This window comes from Uloborus diversus, unplaced genomic scaffold, assembly GCF_026930045.1.
Source record: "Uloborus diversus isolate 005 unplaced genomic scaffold, Udiv.v.3.1 scaffold_1477, whole genome shotgun sequence".
In the NCBI taxonomy this organism is placed as follows: Eukaryota; Metazoa; Arthropoda; class Arachnida; order Araneae; family Uloboridae; genus Uloborus; species Uloborus diversus.
This window is the reverse complement of record NW_026558184.1, coordinates 3,988-23,973: the sequence shown is the minus strand read 5'-3', so window position 1 is coordinate 23,973 and position 19,986 is coordinate 3,988. Positions and strand designations below refer to the sequence as shown.

Below are 19,986 nucleotides of genomic sequence, written 5' to 3'. Positions count from 1 at the left end.
CTTTCAAATGGAATATCTTCTTGAGTTTTCATTGCACAAATGTCAAGTTTTTTTGTGTCAATAAGTTTTAAATTCAGATCATTTCTCTAAATATAAGTTAGGGGACCTAGAGCCGTATAAAAAGTTAAATTTTGTAGTTTTTGACTCATTTTTATTTTTGCTTCAAACTTCCAATATCTTTACTCTGCATCTGAATATTTTTGCAATTGGAAGTAAGCATCTAGGACTAACGGTTGCAAAAATAAAGGTCTTGCAGGTTAAAACGAAACACCTTGTATAACCAACTATATACAAAACAATAAATTTTTCCCTAAAATCAGGGTTCGTACGGGTCATGGAAATCCTGGAAAGCCATGGAAAAAAAATAAGCGAATTTCAGACCTGGAAAAGTCATGGAAAAATGAAATTTTTTATTGAAAGTCATGGAAATTTATTTCAAGTCATGGAAAAATGTCCTGGACTAAGAGGAAGTAACAATAACTAAAGGAGCATCAGAAATCTTGAATGATTCATCAGCATAGCCTATGAAAGCTATTAAAAGTGGAAAATTGAACTATCCCAAAATCAAATCTGAATTTTGAAATCTCATTGCATCCACTTCTGTCGCAGCCGCTTGCCTTTTTTTGCGATGTGATTTTACTGCTTGGACATCACTTATTTTGAATTTACTGTTATTTTCAACACTTCTTATATTTCATATTCTGTAGTAGTTTAATTCCATTCTTAGTTTTGCCACGCCCACTCAAAAAAAGCAATTCAATTGCATCTGAGTTCAATTCCATCACTTGTAAGAACTTTATTATTACATTTATCAGAGTTTTATCTTAATTTGTTGAAGGTTTTAGAAAATAAAGATCTTTAGTCAGGCGATAGAATACAGAAAAAGAGGAATTCTAATACTCTAAAACAATAGTGCCCAACATACAGCCCGCAAAACTAATCCATGCGACCCACTGCTACGTTCAATGTCAGGAATCAAGCATGTTCTGGAATTTCTGAATCTATTAATTTATATGCTTTTGAAAATGTGCAAATAAGTAAACAAAACAAGTATACTTTTGAATCAGAAGATTGATTCATTACTGATTTTTTTTTTAATGGTTTTTTAAGAAAACAAACTAAACTATGTGGCTTTACTTTAAAGAACCAAAATACTGTCAAGCTACGTGGATGATTAAATGCACTGTTGACACTAAAAGGCAACTTTTTAAACGAATTTATTGAAACTTAGTGATGACTCATTCAACATTTGTCCCATTCAATACCATTCTGCCTGTTTATAAAAAAAATATCAGACATTTAAGCAGAGGTGTAGCTAGACCCGACTTTCGGGGGGGGGGGGGGTTACTTCTTTTATTTTATATATATATATATATATATATATATATATATATATATATATAGATAGATAGATAGATAATATATGTGTATGTGTGTAAACTTTTTTTAGTATTAAAAAAATAATAAGAGGGAGGTGAATCTTACATACTTTGGAATGGGGTGCTCCAAGTTCGATACTTGTGTCAAAAAAAAAAAAAGCAAAGAATTTTTATTTTATTTTTTTTTTAATGTTTTGGAAAATTTAACTTTTTTTTCTTTTCCTCCATTTAATTTAAAGTGAAACTTTCTAGCTACGGGTGTAGTCGGAGCCAGTCTATCCAAATCAGCGGGAAAGTCAAATATTTGATGAGCGTGTTCCATTCATTTCAGTGTAACTGCTTAATTTAGAGGCTAACACACATCTACAAAAGCTGGCATCCCTGAAAGCTAATAGATGCACCCATTTCCGCCTGTAAACTGCATGTTTGACTTTCAATCTCATCGGTGGTCAGACTATTTTTACTTACTTGGTTCGCACTAAAAGCATGAAATAAAATAGAAAAAGACTTCTTGATTATAACCTGCAAAAAATGAAATTGCTTTTCATATTGTTATATTTATATGTTGCTTTTTACATGTATTTACATTTATGCTAATTCTAAAGCAGTTATTAAAATTTGAATTAAAAAAAGGGAAGGAATATAGGCGGTAGAAAGTTATTTGCACAAAGCTGCATACCATCTGTTCTCCTCTCAAGTTTTTATTTTAAATTTTATTAGCTGCTTTAGAATTTACATAAATATCTATTTGAGAGAGCAACAGCAATTTTCGAGTGTTATAAACAGAAGTCTTGTTTATTTTCTACTTTTTAATGCGAACCAAGGTAACAGAAATAGTACAGAACAGTCTAGACTAGATTCATTTCGTTTTTAAGTATTTTATTCCTGTAATGCTATGCAATTTTTCTTTTAAATTAAAATAAAATTTCCTTCAGAAGGGTTCGATGGGATTAATGCTGCTTCAGCAGACTGTACTTCGTTTTCTTCAGGCGACGTTAGCTTTCTCTTTTTAGAGCAACCATTTTCGTCATTTAAATTTTTTTCTTTGGGTTTTAAAAAGCTTGTTATCGGTTTTGCTTGTTTCATTATACTACAACGTTCACTTAGAATATACTATTCTAAATAGTTCAGACCGCACGTTTTTAAAACAATACGCAGTAAATACTGGCTGACATTTTCGACAAATCGATGTGATTGCGGTGGATACTCCTGGTTAGCAAAGGTCGTTTGAACTATGACAGCACAACGCCAACAAAAACCTTATGTCTCGAATTCCGGTTATGCTATCATTTTCGGATTTGAAGCCCAATGATCTTTAAAGCAGCAAGCAAAAGCATTTTCTTCAACTCGAAACAGAAATGGTTGAAGGGGCAAAACAGGAAGAAATGCGTTCCACGAATAGGTTTTCTAGGAAGATTAACAAAAGGACAATCGTTTCGAGCAATTTGTTGGAAGAAGAGTAAAGGGGTGAAATTCACAGGTTGAGTATTAGTTGCATTATGGATGAGTATTTCAAGTTCATGGTTAAAGGTTATTCAAGTTAAAAGCCATTTTGCTCTGTTATCTGGTTTAGTACTGTTCTTTGGTCGCTCTCTTTCTAAAAATTATGATTCCTTATAGAAAACCGAGATGATAGGAGTGAAAAGAAAGTTTAAGATTTTTTCAAGTAAAGAAAAAAGGAAAATCCTAGAATATTGGCCAGGTTAGATTTGCAGCGATTGTTAACCTCAAGAGGATAAATAATTAATCAAAAAAAGAAAAAGAAAAAAAGAAAAATCAGGCACCAAAAAGCAATAAAAGATTTTTCCTGAAAAAGATATGCTTAAAGTTTCTTTTACTGTCAAAATGATTCCTTAAACTCGCAATAAATCATTTAATAATGTAATAATAGAATAAAGACCTAACAAAACTAATACAGAGGAATTTTGATCATGAACCCAATCATTGTCTTTAGTATCGATTTCAAATTTTCACCATCATATTCGAAATTTCTATAAAGTTTCTTAAAGCCCCTGTATCTTAAAACCTCTATCTCGATTTTTTTTCTTCCTGTGAAATTCGAAATATACAGATTCAACTGTATGTAATATTCTCACTGCGCCGCTCATAAAATTAAGCATATTTAACAATTTGCAGAATCTATGACAAAAAAAGGTTACATATACGTGGATTTAACAAATCAATCTCCTTTCTAAAGCGAAGAGTGAAATTTCACTCAATTATCAAAAAAATGTCGCAGCAGAGTGAGGAGTGAGGCGTCTTTACGCTTGAGGGTCACTCATGGAACTGATTTTCAATGGCACTGGGGGGGGGGGGGGGGGAGCAAAGTAAATTTTTGACCATTATTATTCAGAAAAAAGTCGTTTTGATTTTTTTTTCTTTTGCTTCTCTTTTTTTTTCTCTTCTCTTTTTTATTTCTTATCTTTTTTTCTCTTCTCCTTTCTTTCTCTTCTCTTTTCCTTCTTTCTCTCTCTCCTTTTTTTGAGACAAACATTTCGGGGGGGGGGGTGTCCCCTACCCCCCTTAGCTACGCCCCTGCATTTAAGCGTGATCGTTTCACTGCATTTTTACTTAACTTAAATTTATATGATGAAGACAAAAAATAATAGTTTAGTTTTTTAAGTGTACACTTATATTTTTCCATTATGAGTAAGTGCTTCAATGAGGCTGTGGCATTCATGTAGACGTTTTGCAAATGCTCAATTCCAAAAATTAGCAAGTTTGAGATTAAATAGTGCTATTCTCTTTGTGTAACGAGGTCATGAAAATTTTCATTGAAGTCATGAAAAAGTCTTGAAAAAGTCATGGAATTTTTTCATCCAAACAGAGTATGAACCCTGTAAAATTTGTATTTTGATCACATATTTAAAGAATTATTGTGTGAAACAACTCAGCAATCTAATATGATATTCACACTAAATGTGTTGGATATGCCTAATCAATGTTGATAGCCAAATTTCACATATAAAAAGCAATTCTACAAAAAGTAAAAAGCTTAACTGGTTACAAAAAAAAAGCAAACATCTTCTTCAATTATGGCATTGAAAAGAAATATTCTTTGGTTCGTGATATGTTTCTTTCATAATTTCATTAAGTCTTTTGATAAAAAATATTATAAACTGTGTAATACATATGTATGTATCAGTTTTACCAATTATTTCATATTTAGATTTAAAAAAAAAAATTCTCATTCACTTTTTGCATTTTTTTGTAAAATACCCAGTTTTTGGGTATTTACCCAGGCCGTGGGTAAATACCCGGGTAAATACCCAAAAAATATTTACCTACCCACTGGGTATTTACCCGATCCACATCACTAATGACAACTAATTCAAGTGCTTTCTGACTACTTAACATAAATTAATTTAAAAATCTATTATTTCTCTTTTGTTTCGACTCTTTCTTGGCGAAAGTACTTGAGTTTATGCTATAAGAGATAAAATGTATTTTCAGTTTGGTTTGTCAGTTGTTATGTAGTTAAGTATGGTCAGGCTACCTGTTTGTAATCGAACAAAAAATTGAATTGCCCCTAAAATTTTCCTAAAATTTTGCCGAAAAGTTCCTAAAATTCCCCTAAAATTTTGAAAAAGTCTGCTGAGAGCCTTGTATTATTTTTGGCTCATTTTAAAAATTAAAATTTTTGTTATTGTATCAAGACTTTTTTTTCAACTCTCATTACATATTTCCACTAGTTTTAACTGTCGTTACTGTTTTTTAGAATATTATAATTATTATGACGGTGTTGTCTCGAAAACTCAATATCACGATTTTTTTTACTGTCTCTTTGACTTTGTGGTACGGAGAGTATACTATATTTATACTTTTGGTTCAACTTTGAAGCATTGACATTGGGGGGAAAATTGTTGTTATGAAAAATTGACAAGTAGATATGATGTCACTCCCTCTACTAACCCAAAATTTTTTATTGCAGAAGAGAGATTGGATATTGTTGAAGTTTTTGTAACAGATTTGTCTTTGCAAAATGATGCTGCTAAGCATATTTCAAGATTTCCAGACATAGAAACTCTCTGTAGAAAAATTCAGAGGCGTAAAGCAAATCTGCAGGTATTACTTTAGCAGTTATAGTAATTTGAGAAATATTTTAGTTGAAACTCTATTTCAAAATTTTCTCTATTAACACATCAACAGTTACCATCTCAGAGAGCTTGCTTTAATCTCTTGCCTCCCCCTCCCCCCCCCCCAAAAAATGTTAAGTGTATTTCTTGTTTATTTAATGTAATTGTTATTTATTGCATCCTGTATTGATTCACTGCATATCAAAGTGTAACTGTAGACAGTTTTTCTCTTCACACGTTTGTCCATTGCTGAAGATATCTTAATGTAGAAAGTGAGTTTTGATTTTAAATTGAAAACACAGAAATAGAAAAAAAAATATACTATCTTACTTATCGATTACTATGTGAAAGCTGTTGACACTTTTTCTTACCAGTTTTAGGAAAATTTTGTATATTCATACATTTGATTTCCCAATTCCCCCCTAATTATGGTGCTCCTCAAATTGTAGCATTTTGCTTTATTGACTGCAATAGTCAAAATAAAACATTTTATATAACAGTCAAAGTATGAAAAATTGGCTACCAAAAGAACAAAAGTGAAGTTGAAGTTTTTTTATAGCCACAAAGAGAGCAAATGACATTGATCTTAGATCAAAGCAAAAAAATAATAAAATAAATAAAGAAAGAAATGAAAAAAAAAAAAAAAGAATTTTGCTAAAGTATTTAAATGATCAGGCACACACATGAAGGGGAAAAATCCTTAAACAATCTTAATTAATGTGCTACTACAGTGAAATCCCATTATAACAAATACCAATACACCGAAGTTTCCATTACGACGAAATAAAATTTCAGTCCTGATTTAATTTCTAGTACGTTGTTTGAATTCCATTAAAACGAAATCCCGTTACAACGAATAAAATTTACGGTCCCTTGAAGTTCGTTGTAACGGGATTTCACTGTATATGTGCAACGGGGGAAAAAGGGTATCAATTGACTGGGATTAATGCCTCCTTTAAAATTGTTCTGTTGTTATTTTGATAGTGTTCCTGTGAGATGTTTTCCAAAGAGCGCAATGCCCTGCCCTTTACAAACACCATGATACTTTGCCTTCTTAAGGAGCCAGTTTAGGAGGCCGAAATTTTAATGTTTTTCGTGATTTTTTTTAATAGGAAAGAATTAATCAGAATTTCTTTAAACTTGGAGGATATTTTATGCATCTTTTGAAGTACACCTTGTAATTTTCTGAAGTCATTTCCACCAAAATTATTGGAAATATAGTGCAATCTCATTCAGAGCTTTTTGCTGGTGGGCATTACCGAAGCCACTATTTTTGTCTGTAATTTTTTTCCTCATAAACAGCATATTTCCTAACAATAAAAACCTAATTGTGATAAAAAAAATTGAAAATTGTACGTTTTTGAGGTGTTTGATTACAATGTTATGTTTTTCTTTTTAAAAAAAATCACATTTCTTGGCATTAAAAAAAATATTTTTATTAATAATACCATCAGAAAGTTAGATTCATATGGAGTCTAATTGAATAAAGAATATTTACACAAATTTTCAGAGCGATGGTCAAAAACTCTTTGGGCTAGAATGCACACCAGTTGAGAAAATGTAGTTTCGAGAAAAACGCAATTGAAATAAAATGCTGTGAACATTTTACTTTAAGTGCTCATAGCATCAGAACAAATCGGAATTTTTCACTCAAATTTTGGCAACATATTCTTGAATAGTTTTACTGGCATTTTATGACATAAAAAAAAGTGAATTTTTTGACCGATCTAAACTGGTTTCCCCCCTTAATAGCTGGAAAAATGCACCCTCCCCTTTATCTGCACGGATAAAAGTCTTTCCAAAATGGGCAATTTTCCATGTTAAGTATTTTGCTTACATTTCTGCCTTATCTCTTAATGACTATTTTACAGTTTACATTCTCTGTCATAATCCCAGCATTTTGCTTCCAGTTTTAAATTGTTGCCAAAAACATTGAAATATAATAATAAGTCATTACTTCTACTTTTAAATTGTTGCCCTAAACAATGAAAAATAATAGTAATTATAAAGTTAATTTGGTAAATAAACCAATTTCATGGCTAAACTTAAGCAATGTTGATTTTAGGCATTTGGCTTGCTCGTGATACGTGATAACGCAGTTTTAAATTGCTGCCAAAAATAATGAAAAAAAAGTTAATAATATTAGTAATTATAAAGGAATTTATAAATAAACTAATTTCATGGTTGAACCTAAACAATGTAGGTTTTGAGTATTCCGCTTGCTTGCGATAGCACGCAAGCATATTTGTGTCAAGTTTTAATCAATAAATCATATACTTATTTTATTTCATACTTTTTAGTACCAACCAAGATTATAGAAATAGTGTTTAGATTTAAAAATCCTTTTTTATATTTTATTCTCCCTTTCTTTGCTAATCTTTTGAAAAGTATTTTTGGATCTCCTGTCGTTCCTAGATGGATGATTTATGATCCGGTGACAAAAACCGCCTCCCAACCCCCCTTAAGTGAGGAATCTATTTAAAATGGCATTAGTACAACAAATTGTTCTGATGATGATAAGCGTTTTTTAAAAAGAAAGAACATTTTCCATCCTTATAATAAGACTCTAAAGGGATGTTTATTATGTTTAAAGTGCACATTTATATGTTTTTTTTTCCTTATTTTATCATTTGTGCTACTGCATAAACTAGTTTGCAATAAATGTTATTGATTATTTATTAGGATCTGTATAAAATTTATTTAATGATCCTTCAATTGCCTGAGCTGTGTAAAACACTGGAAAAATACGATGGACAACATACTGATGCTTTAAAAACCAACTTTATTGAAGATTTAAAGGTGAGACTAATTTGAATAAAAAGAAAAAACGAAGTGTGCATGCACCCTTATTATGTTTACAGACGTTTATATATATTTTCCCTTTTTCTTCCCTTTTTTCTTCTTTTTCTTTTGAGAAATATTTTAAGTTATTCAATCTTTTGCAGGAAAGAGTTGATGATTTTGAAAATTTTCAGTCGATGATTGATTCAACACTTGATTTTGAAGCTGTGAAAAATAAAGAATTTATTGTTAAAGCTGAATATGATGCACAACTTCTAGGTAAAACGTTTTTGTCCTTGATGCCCTTAACCTTAATTTAACACTCAAAATTAGCTGTTGTGCATGCATTCTTTTTTATTTATGTCATTTAAAGTCTTTGGTTTTAGTAATTATATATTTCATTATATTGCCATGCTTTTAAATGCTGTTAGTTTTTTTTTAATGAAACATAATTTTCTCTGAAAAAAGTAGTCTCTGGTATAAGAATGTGCACCCAGAGACTCTCTAGACAGAAAGCATTATATATTTTATTCAAAAACTTATATTGAAATTAATATAAAAAGAAGTTTAATATACTTGTTTATTAATACCACTTCATTTTGGTGTCGAGAAATCAATGTTAAGATTTGCACTGCTTTCCTAATACAGGTTTATCAGTGTCCATTTTAAGTTCCTTAACGCCCATTGCAAGGTAGATAAAGACTTGAAGGTGCTGTGCATGTAAACTTTAAACAAAAGCCATGAGTAGTATTACTTTAAAAAAATTAAAACAATCAGAAAGATGCGTAATTTTTTTCCAATCGTTTAATTAGAATGTTTGTCCTGTAAGAAAGGCAAAGGCCATTGAAAATGAAGAAGTTTTAGCGGGTTGGATCACACTGTTTTACGTGACCTCAGAAGAGAAAAAAAAACCTGTATATTGATTTTTTAAATTTTTATTGAAATTGAAATAGTTGACGAATTCTGGAATTTCCAAAACAATATTATCTGCTTCCCCATTAGGGCTGGTAATTTTTTCGGCAAAAAGTATTTTTGCGGGACAGTAGAAAAAAACTAGAGAAAAAAAAAAGAAAAAATGGCAAAAACCCAATTACAAATTAAGTTACATTGAAACCCGTTAATTAAGAAAGAGTAATAATATCCTGTTTGAACATACTAAATGAATAATGCACTGTAAATAAATATTACAATTATAAATTATATTAATTCTTGAATTAAAAAAACTCATCCTGGGTTCACCGAAATATATCAGTATATATATATCATGATATATATCATGATATTTTGATATTTTCAATATTTAATTTTTCAACTACAGTATTTTCAATGTAAAAAGTATATTAATCATAGTAATGATGTTCATTTATTATTAAAAATAACCAAAAAGTTATGTACTATATTTTTATGATGTATAATACATCATTATTATATATTGTATTGTATTTCCCATTTTTACTTGTAAGTATTATAATATTCCTTTTTTACTTGTATTTTATCTTCATAAAATTATTAATAATGTAACAATTTTAGTTCATATTAAAAGTACCTAATTAAACTTTAAATGTTGCTCAGAAAAAACAGATGTCTTGTGACTGTTCACCAACTAATGCATATTATTTTTTTCTGAATCATATAGCTGTAAAAGAAACTAACAGAAGAAAAATAAGTAAAACAGCTAATGCTAAATTAACTCCATTTAAATTGATGAAAATGTAAAAAGAAATATTAGATATAGATAATGAAATAAATGTTAATTTTTAATCTATATATTGTAATTATAATATAAGAAAATAAAGAGTGATTTGAGGATGCATAATTGCTATTTTGAAGACTTTAGTTTGTGCTAATTGAAAATATCAGATATATATCAAAATATGATATTTTCAAACCCTGATTTTAATTCATATTGAAAGTGTCTAAATAAATATCAAACTTTGGTCAGAAAAAAAAAGAAAATGTTTTATGACTGTGCACAGATTAAATTATATATATATATTTTATTTCTGAATCATATAACTGTGTCAAAGTAACTAACAGAAGAAAAATGAGTAAAACAGCTAATTCTAAATTGACCTCATTAAAATTGATAAAAATGATAATTGAAATATTAGATGTAAATAATGAAAGAAACTTTAATTTTAAGTCTATATATTGTAATAAGAATATAAGAAAATAAGGAGTGATATGAGGATGCATCTACTATTTTGAAGACTTCAGTTTGTGCTGATTGGAAATATTGGATATATGTCAAAATATCCGATATATATCAAAATATCAGATATATTCGAGATTTTCAAAAATATCATTATATTTTCAAACCCTGTATTGTATTTACTAATAGCAAGTAATTTTAAATATCTGCTACAACATATTGCAATGCATTAAATTTTTTCGTACATCCAATTCTTTTAATATTTTATTAAATTATATCTTTAAGATTAGTAAATTTATTAAAAATCAAAATTGTTCACTTTTTTCTGATTCCATTACATTTTTAAGCTATTTAATTTTGATATAATTGTTCAAATATTATAGAAAAATATTAGATTCTACTTATCTGGGTGCGATCTTGGACCCAGAACTTCGCTTTACAAAACACGTAGAACATACGGCAAATAAAGCTCTTGGAAGATTAAATATTCTCAGGAAGCTATGTGGAACCACATGGGGTTCTAGATGTCGAACCCTGAAAAACACATACTGCTCTATCATCAGACCCGTACTCGAATATGCTACTCCAATCTGGGCAACAAATAGATTCTGTGCAACAAAGAGCCTCAAAAATTATAATAGGTGCGGTCTCCTCAACTAACAATGAAAAGGCGGAACAAGAGAGTGGTCTAATCTACCACCATTGGAAAGCAGACGCAATCTTGCTACTGTCAAATTCACAAATAGACTCCGAAGCAACAACAACGATCGTATCTCTACTAGAGTCTTTAATAACTGGAATACTTCGACAAGGCTCAAAAGATCATCAACTCTCCAGTTAGGTAGAGAAATTCAAAGACAGACAAATCTGGAGCATTCATCCCTTGATTTTCTACTGGAACCTCTTTTTCCAAGAACACCACCACCTAACACGACCATTCATCTGAACTTGCTCCAACCATGCTCGAAAAAAGAGGATCCCATTCTACTCAAACAAAAGCGCCTTGAAACCGTAGAAAAGCTTTCGCAAGAGAACCTAGCTATTGCCTTTACTGATGGTTCATCAGACAAATTCCTCAATGGAGGCGGAGCAGGCATCCTTTTCACTCTTCCAAGCAGAGAAAAATTCTATCTTAAAATTAACACAGGATTAATTTCCTAGCAGCGAGCTCTTGTCGATCAAGGAAGCTATAACTTTTTACGTAACTAATTCTCAAGCTGTGGATCTTGCTGAGGGACTAGTTGTCTTCTCAGACTCTAAATCAGCCCTGGGGCCATCTGAAATGGAGAGACAAACATCACCTGAACCATAAACAGCTTGCTTGATCGGATGCATTGCAAAGGGAAATCTTGCATGTTGCAGTGGATACCCGCACATCATACCTGCCAACTCTACTGGATTTTCCGGGAGACTCCCGGATTTTTGATTTCTCCCGGTCTCCCGATTTTTATTGAAAATCTCCCGGTTTTTATTAATCTCTAAAAAAAAATCCCTCCATTTAGGGATTTTCTCGAAAATGAAAAAAATAAACCCCTTTAAAATAAATTTTTACATCGTTTTAGCGCTTTTACTCCATGGTTTGAAAGTTTCCCACTCAATTTCAAACTTTAGCACATTGGAATCTGGCAACATCAGTCCTTGTTTACGTTTGCGATCTCGCTTCGCGCACTCATCGCTAAGCATATGTTGCTTAATTACAACATTTCTTCTTGTACATAAAACGACCGCTATTATCGGGCACTTTGGGCCGAAAAAAGTAAATTAAATCTTGTTGAAGACCTGAAAAAACTTGTCTATGATTAAATTTTTACAGATAATTGAAATTCTTTTTTTTTCCCTAAATAACTTTTCATTCAAAAAGTATTACTTTAACTTTTATTCTTCCATTTAATATTTTCATTAATTTAACTCTGTGTATATGACTCAAGGAACTTGCATATGATTGCACTTTAAGAGATAATAAAAAAATCCCTATTTTCCCCTCAATAACATGGAAAAAAGCGATATTGCGCTACATTGAAAAAATCTACTGGATTTTTTTCTTTGAATGTTGGCAGGTATGCCGCACATGTAGGCATCCAGGGGAATGTGTGTGCGGATGCCTTGGCCAAAGAGGCACGTGGTCTTGACCAACCTCTCCCTACCATCACACTTGCAGATGTGAACGCAATGGCCAGCTAAACAAGTCCTTAAAGAAACCTTTGACAACCGCCTTCGACTTCCCTAGAGACATCAGGACCACACTCGCCCGACTCAGAACAGAGCATTACAAGGGAATGAAAATACTTCCTGACGGGACAAGAACTTATCCTTACTGCAAGAACTGTCCAGAGACCCAACTCACACCAAGACACATCTTTGAATGCCCAAGCATTACTACAGGGATCTTGAAACTTGGCTTGTTACCAGACAGAGATCTGCTGCAGGAGACCCTCTACAGTCCTGAGGCACTGAAGCTGGCAGCTGCGGTCCTTCGGATCTTTGACAATATTTAGCACAATCTATGGACATAACATCATCAAATATTAGTTTTTCCTCCCTGAAGGAGTACATTTTTTCTCTTTTTCCCCTGGGAATTAACAGCTGAGGGAAAGTAATGAAAAAGGGCAGAAATATTACCTGTATCTCTAGTTCTGTAAAAGAATCAATCCCCCCTTTTTTTTAAAATTAAATTTTAAAACAAATTAAATGTTACATTTATTTTAAACTAGAAAACAAATAAACCAAAATTGAAATTTTATCAAAGTATATACAGTGAAACCTCCCTTAACGGACACTACCGAATAACGGACACCTCTAATTAACGGACATTTTTGCAAGTCCCAGTCCCTCAATATAGGCCATTCCATGTAATTCACTCTGAATAACGGACACTCCGAATAACAGACAGTTATTTCACAAAAAATTTCCCTTGCGATCATAGCACTTCCGGGTTTTTTTTCTTTTCACAGAATATCTTAGTAACTGCTTGCCTTACTTACAAAGCTTTTCATCCTCCACAACTGATATTCCCCCCCTCCGTCATTTCCTTATCACTGTTTCTTGGAATTAAAAGAATGGTAATGGGCAGAGGCAGCGATTGGATCTTAAAAGTTGAGGGTAGAAAAAAAAAAAGAACTAAAAGGCATTACTTTTTGCGGGCAGCAAAAAATAAAAAAGGAAAAAAAAAAGTCATAATTTTGTAACGGCTAGTTTTGAGAGTATTGAAGCAGATAAGTGAAAACTGATGTCAGTCTAATAATTAACGTATGTTTTTCTTAAGATTTTAATGAATTTTGTACACAATAACTATTCAAAAGTTAAGATAAAAAAGTGGAAACTGGGCGCATGTTCTAAATGGGGCACTCGGGAGATGCAATTGAGCAGACCGGCGCCGGTAGTATTCGGCTTTATGGCGCCGTGGTTTCTTTGGGTTGTTTAGTTTTTAGATATGAAAAAGATTTGCCCATATTCAAGGTCATATTGCCAACTGTCAATCATGCAATAGTGATACTCGAGATAAAATAAATAAATTAACCATAAAAAGTGTGAGGAGGAGGGGGGTTGCTCCGCCGAATCGCCGCCGTTGGTAATGCAAAAAAGAGATGTCAAACTGTTTTAACTGATTACTTTAATTGATTAAATGCTTTTTAAGACAAGTGTGTGCTGTCAGTATACCTTTATTAAGAAAAATAGATTAATTACACTTGACGTAAAATGTAGTAAACCTTTCGCAATTGTTTCGATTGTGTTCTACAAAGGGAACAACAGCTAATTTTGAAAAAGGTAAATTAAGTAGTTCCTCCTAACTGCGGACACCTCCCAATAACGGACAAAATTTCTAGTCCCTTGACTGTCCGCTATTCGGAGGTTTCACTGTATAATGAAATACACCGCCAGCTCAGTCAATTCCAGCCGAGGACTGCAGTTTCGTGCTTATTAGCACTCATCAGCCCGGCATAGGACTAACTGAGATGGAGGTGGAAAACCTGGAGTTCTAATAAGCACGAAACTGCAGTCCTCGGCTGGAATTGACTGAGCTGGCGGTGTATTTCATGTATTTATGCCTTAGCCCTGGCTGTAGGGTGGTAACTTACTGAATATATATAATGCTTTTTATTAACTTGCAGAGGGAAAAAAATATGAATAACTGCATCTGTAAATTATGAGTTGAATTCTATTCTTGCCACACCGGCAAAAAATATCGGGCGGACAAAACTGAGGTTTTTTTCCCCACCTGTGGCAAAAACTTGCCCACCCGGCCTAAAATATTTTCAACAACCAAATTTGTTAAGTTTTTACTTTTCTTTTATTGATTAGAGTTGCGGAAAGAGATGAAGGAAGTAGAAGACTCGATTAACTCTACCCTTAATGATGTAAGCCATCCTGTTTTTGTGTTACATATTTTATTCTGGTGAATGTGATATTATATAAGTCTTATCCTGTTTTTTAATTTAATCTTAGGTGGTTGAAGATCTTGACTCACCTGGCATAAAACTAGAATATGATAACACTGTAGGTTATCATTATAGGCTTACAAGAAAGGTATGTAAAACGATGAGATTTTATTGTTTTTAAGTTACACAGGTCAATTTTGAATGTTTCATTTAAATCCATATTAAATAATAATGTTTGTATTTACATGAAACAAGTTTTTTTAAAAATTTAAAAAAAAAAAAATCCTAGCGTCGTTGTTTTTCAGAACATGTGAATAGAATTGTAAATTTGAAATGTTTTGTGTATGGCTGCACCTTGTGTGATACAATTCATTTTAGAAAGTTTCGAAAATCAATTATTTCTTTTCCCAAAGTTCTGCCACCGATTCTGTGGCATCCATGGTAGTATTGAGGCTGTTAAGGGGCAGGTGTTTTATATTACCTACTGATTTTTAAATATTTTGGGGTTTTTTTTTTTTTTTTTGGAGAAGCATAAACTTTTAAGATTCAATGCAGAGTTCTATTCATCTTTTTATTCATTTTTTTTTCAAGTGGTTCTCGTAATCAGTTTTAGATTTTTCAAAATTGTAGTACTTTTTACCCTACCTCAGCAATATTTTTATGACTAGGTTATATATTTTTTAATACTGACAATAACTGACTTATTTAGTCTTGGAAGTTTATCTTACTGTTCAAATATTGTTTTGCAACAAAATTGTGTGAGGGGGGAGAGTATTTTCTTGTCTTTTCGTTGGTTGATTGATCGCATTCCTGTACGTAGATTTATGATCCCAACTAATGTAGGCATAACGCTACATATAACTAAAAAATAATAATAATTTACCTTATCATCCCCTAGTAATAAACCATAATATTTCTTCTTCTGGTAAAGGGCTGAGATTTTTTTTTCCCCTTTTTAAGTTGTAAAATATGAATAATAATAATAAAAAAAAAAAATCCCACTTTGAAAGAAGATGTGCACAACAGTTCTTTTAAGTGATTTTTGACTGTGCACCTGATTACTCTTTAATTTGCTTCCATGTAACACATTTAGGCTTTTTGAACCTAAGTCTGCTTTATCTCTCTTTGCAGTGCTGAAACTTGGTTATGTACATACTTAAAAATATCTGATAAAATTCTGAGCTGTCTCTTTAATTTTCACTGCACATTTGTACCAGAAAAATGTAAACTTTTATGTTTTAATGTTTTGTTTTTGATATATGTACAATTATGATGTAACTTTTGTTTTTGGCAGCAAGAAAAAAATTTACGTCATAAGAAAGGCTACAATATTATTGATACTAAAGCTTCAGGAGTCAGATTCCAAAGCTCAGATCTGAAAAGTATGAACGAGCAGTATATGTCACAAAAGAAATCTTATGAAGAAATGCAAAAGGCATTTGTTGAGGAAATAATTAATGTAGCAGGTATGCTATTTTATGTCATTCAAATCAGTTTTTTTATGTTGGAAGTCTTTGACATACTTTAATCACTGTACATAAATTTACAATTCTTAATTCTTTCTTAATTTTCCCCCACAGTGTCTTATCTCCCGGCCATGAAAATGCTTAATAATACAATCGCTTGGCTAGATGTCTCTTTGGCGTTTTCTCGCGTCTCAGTCAATGCTCCAAAGCGATATGTGCGCCCAAAGTTGCGTGAAAAGGGTAAATTTTGAAACTGTGTGTTCATTAAAGTTAGTAATAGTTACAACTGTAATTAATTAAAAAGTCTCTACATAGAGAAGTGCATGTATTAATATGTTTAAGTTTTAGAATCAATACCAGTTACTTCAAAACTTTTTTTATTATTTTTTTAGGTTGAATTTTCTTTTTTTAGTTTCCTACCAAATAAAGTTTGTTTTGTGTATAATATTGCAATCAATTTTAATGTTAACTAATCAATACAAGACAAAATGATATTACGAAACAAAACAAGCAACAAAATTATATTTTAATTTTAAAGAATAATGATTTTCTGCTTAATTCTTTTTTTTTGAGCAATCACAATTGCTTATATGCTTTCATTTGACTATTTTGATGTTTCTATGATTTTATTTTCCCACCACCACCCTCTGCAGCATCACCGTTGACTGGCTCCTCACAATGCTGCTCCTATAGCGAAAGCCGTCTCCAGGTTGCGTCCATGTCCTACACACACGCGCAAACATACACAACTACACACACACATGCACACACACAGGCATACATACAGACACATACACAAACACAAGAACATACACACAACTACCCACACATTCATGCCTGCACACAAACACATATGCCTACACACACATACGCATACCCCCCCCCCCCCTACACACACATTCATACATACAACTACCCACATACTTATGCAGCACACATACACAAGCACACATGCCCACATACACATAACCCGTACACACAAACACACATGCCTACATACACACACTCGTGATTACGAAAAACATAATTTGAATTCAAGATGTCAAAATTCAAATTAATTATAATTTTTTTTCATGTGTTGTTTTCGAAATATAGATTTATTATTCATTTTTTTTCATCCACTTAAAATGTTCTTTGTGGTACTGGTTGACTTCAAATAAAATTATAGTCAAATCTTTTTGCTGTGAAATTGTTGAATGGGCTTCTTTTATTTTCAATTTGTGTTAAATTGATCTTCCCTGAAATGAGACAATGCACACTTATATTTGGTGATCTAATTGTAGAAAGATGCTGCAATTACCATGAAAAATTAGTAAAGCTGTCTGTCTTCAGTATGACTCAATTGGGTTCAGTGGCGTGCACAGAAATTTTGGGGCCCGTCACATATGACTTTTCCGGCTCCTCTCCATATTGTTCACCCCTACATATTTCACGCCTAGTTTTAAAAATATTGGGTCCCCTTCAGGCTCGGGCCGGGCCAACAGGTATCTCCCCCCCCCCTCCCCCGTGCACGCCCTGCTTGGGATAGCACTACAATTGCAAATTGAACCCCGTTAATGATTATTTTTTATGTTTTTTTTTGAGCAATCACATTGCTTATTGTTCTCACTTGACTGTTTTTGGCGTTCCTATGATTTTATTTCCCCCCCGCCACCCTCTGCAGCATCACCGTCGACCGGCTCCTCACGATGCTGCTCCTCTAGCGAAAACAAGTCTCCTGGTTGCATCAATATCCTACACTTACACGCACGCATACATACACGCACGTACATACACATACGCACACACACACTCAAACACATACACCCTCATACATACAGACGCTTACACATACACACACCTACACACCACTACCTACACATTCATGCCTACACAGACACAAACACATATGCCTACACACACATACATATTCCCCCCCACTCACACAAACACTCATACACACAACTACCCACACACTCATACCTGCAGGCAGACACAAACACACATGACTACACACATACACATACCCCCCTACACACAAACATACATACCCCCCACGCCCGCCTACACACACACACACACACATACACTCGTGATTGCAAAAAACATAGTTTGAATTCAAGATATCAAAATTCAAATTAATTTTTTTTATTTCTTTGTTATTGTTTTGAGCAATCAAGATTGCTTATTAATTTTGCTATACTAGAGCTGACATATGCATTTTTTGTTTGTTAAACTCAAAAACTGAATTGTGCAAATTTACTGCTTCTGCTATAATTTTTAAAATGTATTTCAGGTGAATGTTGCATAATATTAAAGCAAGCTCGTCATCCAGTCTTAGAATCAAAAGTTGGAAATTTCATTCCTAATGATGTCACAATCACTAAAGGTCAGTTGAACTGTTATTATGGTCTCTGTTCCAGCTTTGTCATCAAAAATGATGCATCATCATAGAAAACATAATGTAGAAGACGATGTATATGTGTATGTTCCTTATAAAAAATTGCAGTTTACTTCAGATATTTGCTAAACTTGGCAAGGAGTTTTGGATGCCCAAAACTTCACATGAATGTTTTTGAAATTAAGAAGAAGAAATCTTTAGTTTATATGTAGAGGGATAAAATTACTCTTTTCTACATGAACGAACTTGTGTATCATTTCAACTTTTATGCCAAATTTAGGCCCACAATAAACTGCACCAGATGAAGTTCCTTCGAAGTCTGTATTATAAATAGAAAGCTTGGAATTGTTTTTTTCAAACTAAACAAAATGGAAAAGGCTGTCCTCAAATTGTCTTATGCTAGCCAAGAAGCCCTGCAGGATTACTAATAAGAAAAATAAACTAGTATGTTGTGGCCATCACGAAACTTTCTTCTATATATTTTTTTTTTTTCTGATCCCTCCCCATGCTTGACGAGGAAGCAATATTCCCAACGAAAACAAAATGACACATGCAAAAACTTGACGACTATCCCAATGTCTGAATTATTGCAAAAGCAAAGCAAAGAGCGAAAATTGAAAGTTATTTTAAAAGCCTTGCTTGAATGAATTACAAATATTTTATTTGTTAACAAACATAAGATGGCAACAGTTAAAAATTTTAAATCATTGAGATAATATTTCCTATCATTTCCATACAATTAAAATCACGAGAAATACGCAGACGACAATCTATTACGATTTATCTTTCTTATTGTTGCATTAATAAAAATATTTTTATTCGCAAAAAAAAAAAAAAAAAAAATCAACACCTCTTGGAGCGATCGGCGTCAAAATAGAACCAAAGCCTGTTTACATATGGATTCACATATATTCCAAATTTCAACCAGAACGTAGCATTACTTCTTGAGATAGGGCACTCAAAATGGAAAAAAAGAACGGGTGATTGCGCTGCCCCCTTTTTAGCTGTTGACACAAAAATAAAATCAGTTCTTATACCCACTAAGGGCTACTTGCCGATAAATTTTTCTTTCATTCCGTTCATTATTTCTTGAGATACAGCAGTTACAATTGACGACAAAAAGCGTTCTATAGCTCAACCCCCGTTTGAGTTATTGACACCAAAATTGAATCAGCACCTGTTCCTGTTAATACCAACATATAGACCAAATTTTGTTTGATTCCGCCAGTAACTTCCTGAGGAATAGCAAGCACGCGTAACTCGAAAAACGTCCCATTGCTCCACCCCCCTTGGAGGAATTCGCGCCAAAAACTAATGGGCACAAGTTCACATAGGGGCACATATGTGTACTAAATTTCGTTCGATTTCATGCGGTA

At 32.5% G+C, this 19,986-nt stretch overlaps 1 protein-coding gene across 1 annotated transcript; it reads left to right on the top strand.

The window, feature by feature from the left end:
* Positions 1–8,404: 8,404 nt before the first annotated feature.
* Positions 8,405–18,598, top strand: LOC129232996 (DNA mismatch repair protein Msh2-like; the record flags this gene model as incomplete). Its single annotated transcript, XM_054867076.1, has 6 exons — positions 8,405–8,515; positions 14,688–14,743; positions 14,832–14,912; positions 16,059–16,230; positions 16,345–16,470; positions 18,506–18,598. Coding segments are annotated over exons 1-6 (610 nt in total), but the record flags the coding sequence as incomplete, so codon positions are not given.
* Positions 18,599–19,986: the final 1,388 nt, after the last annotated feature.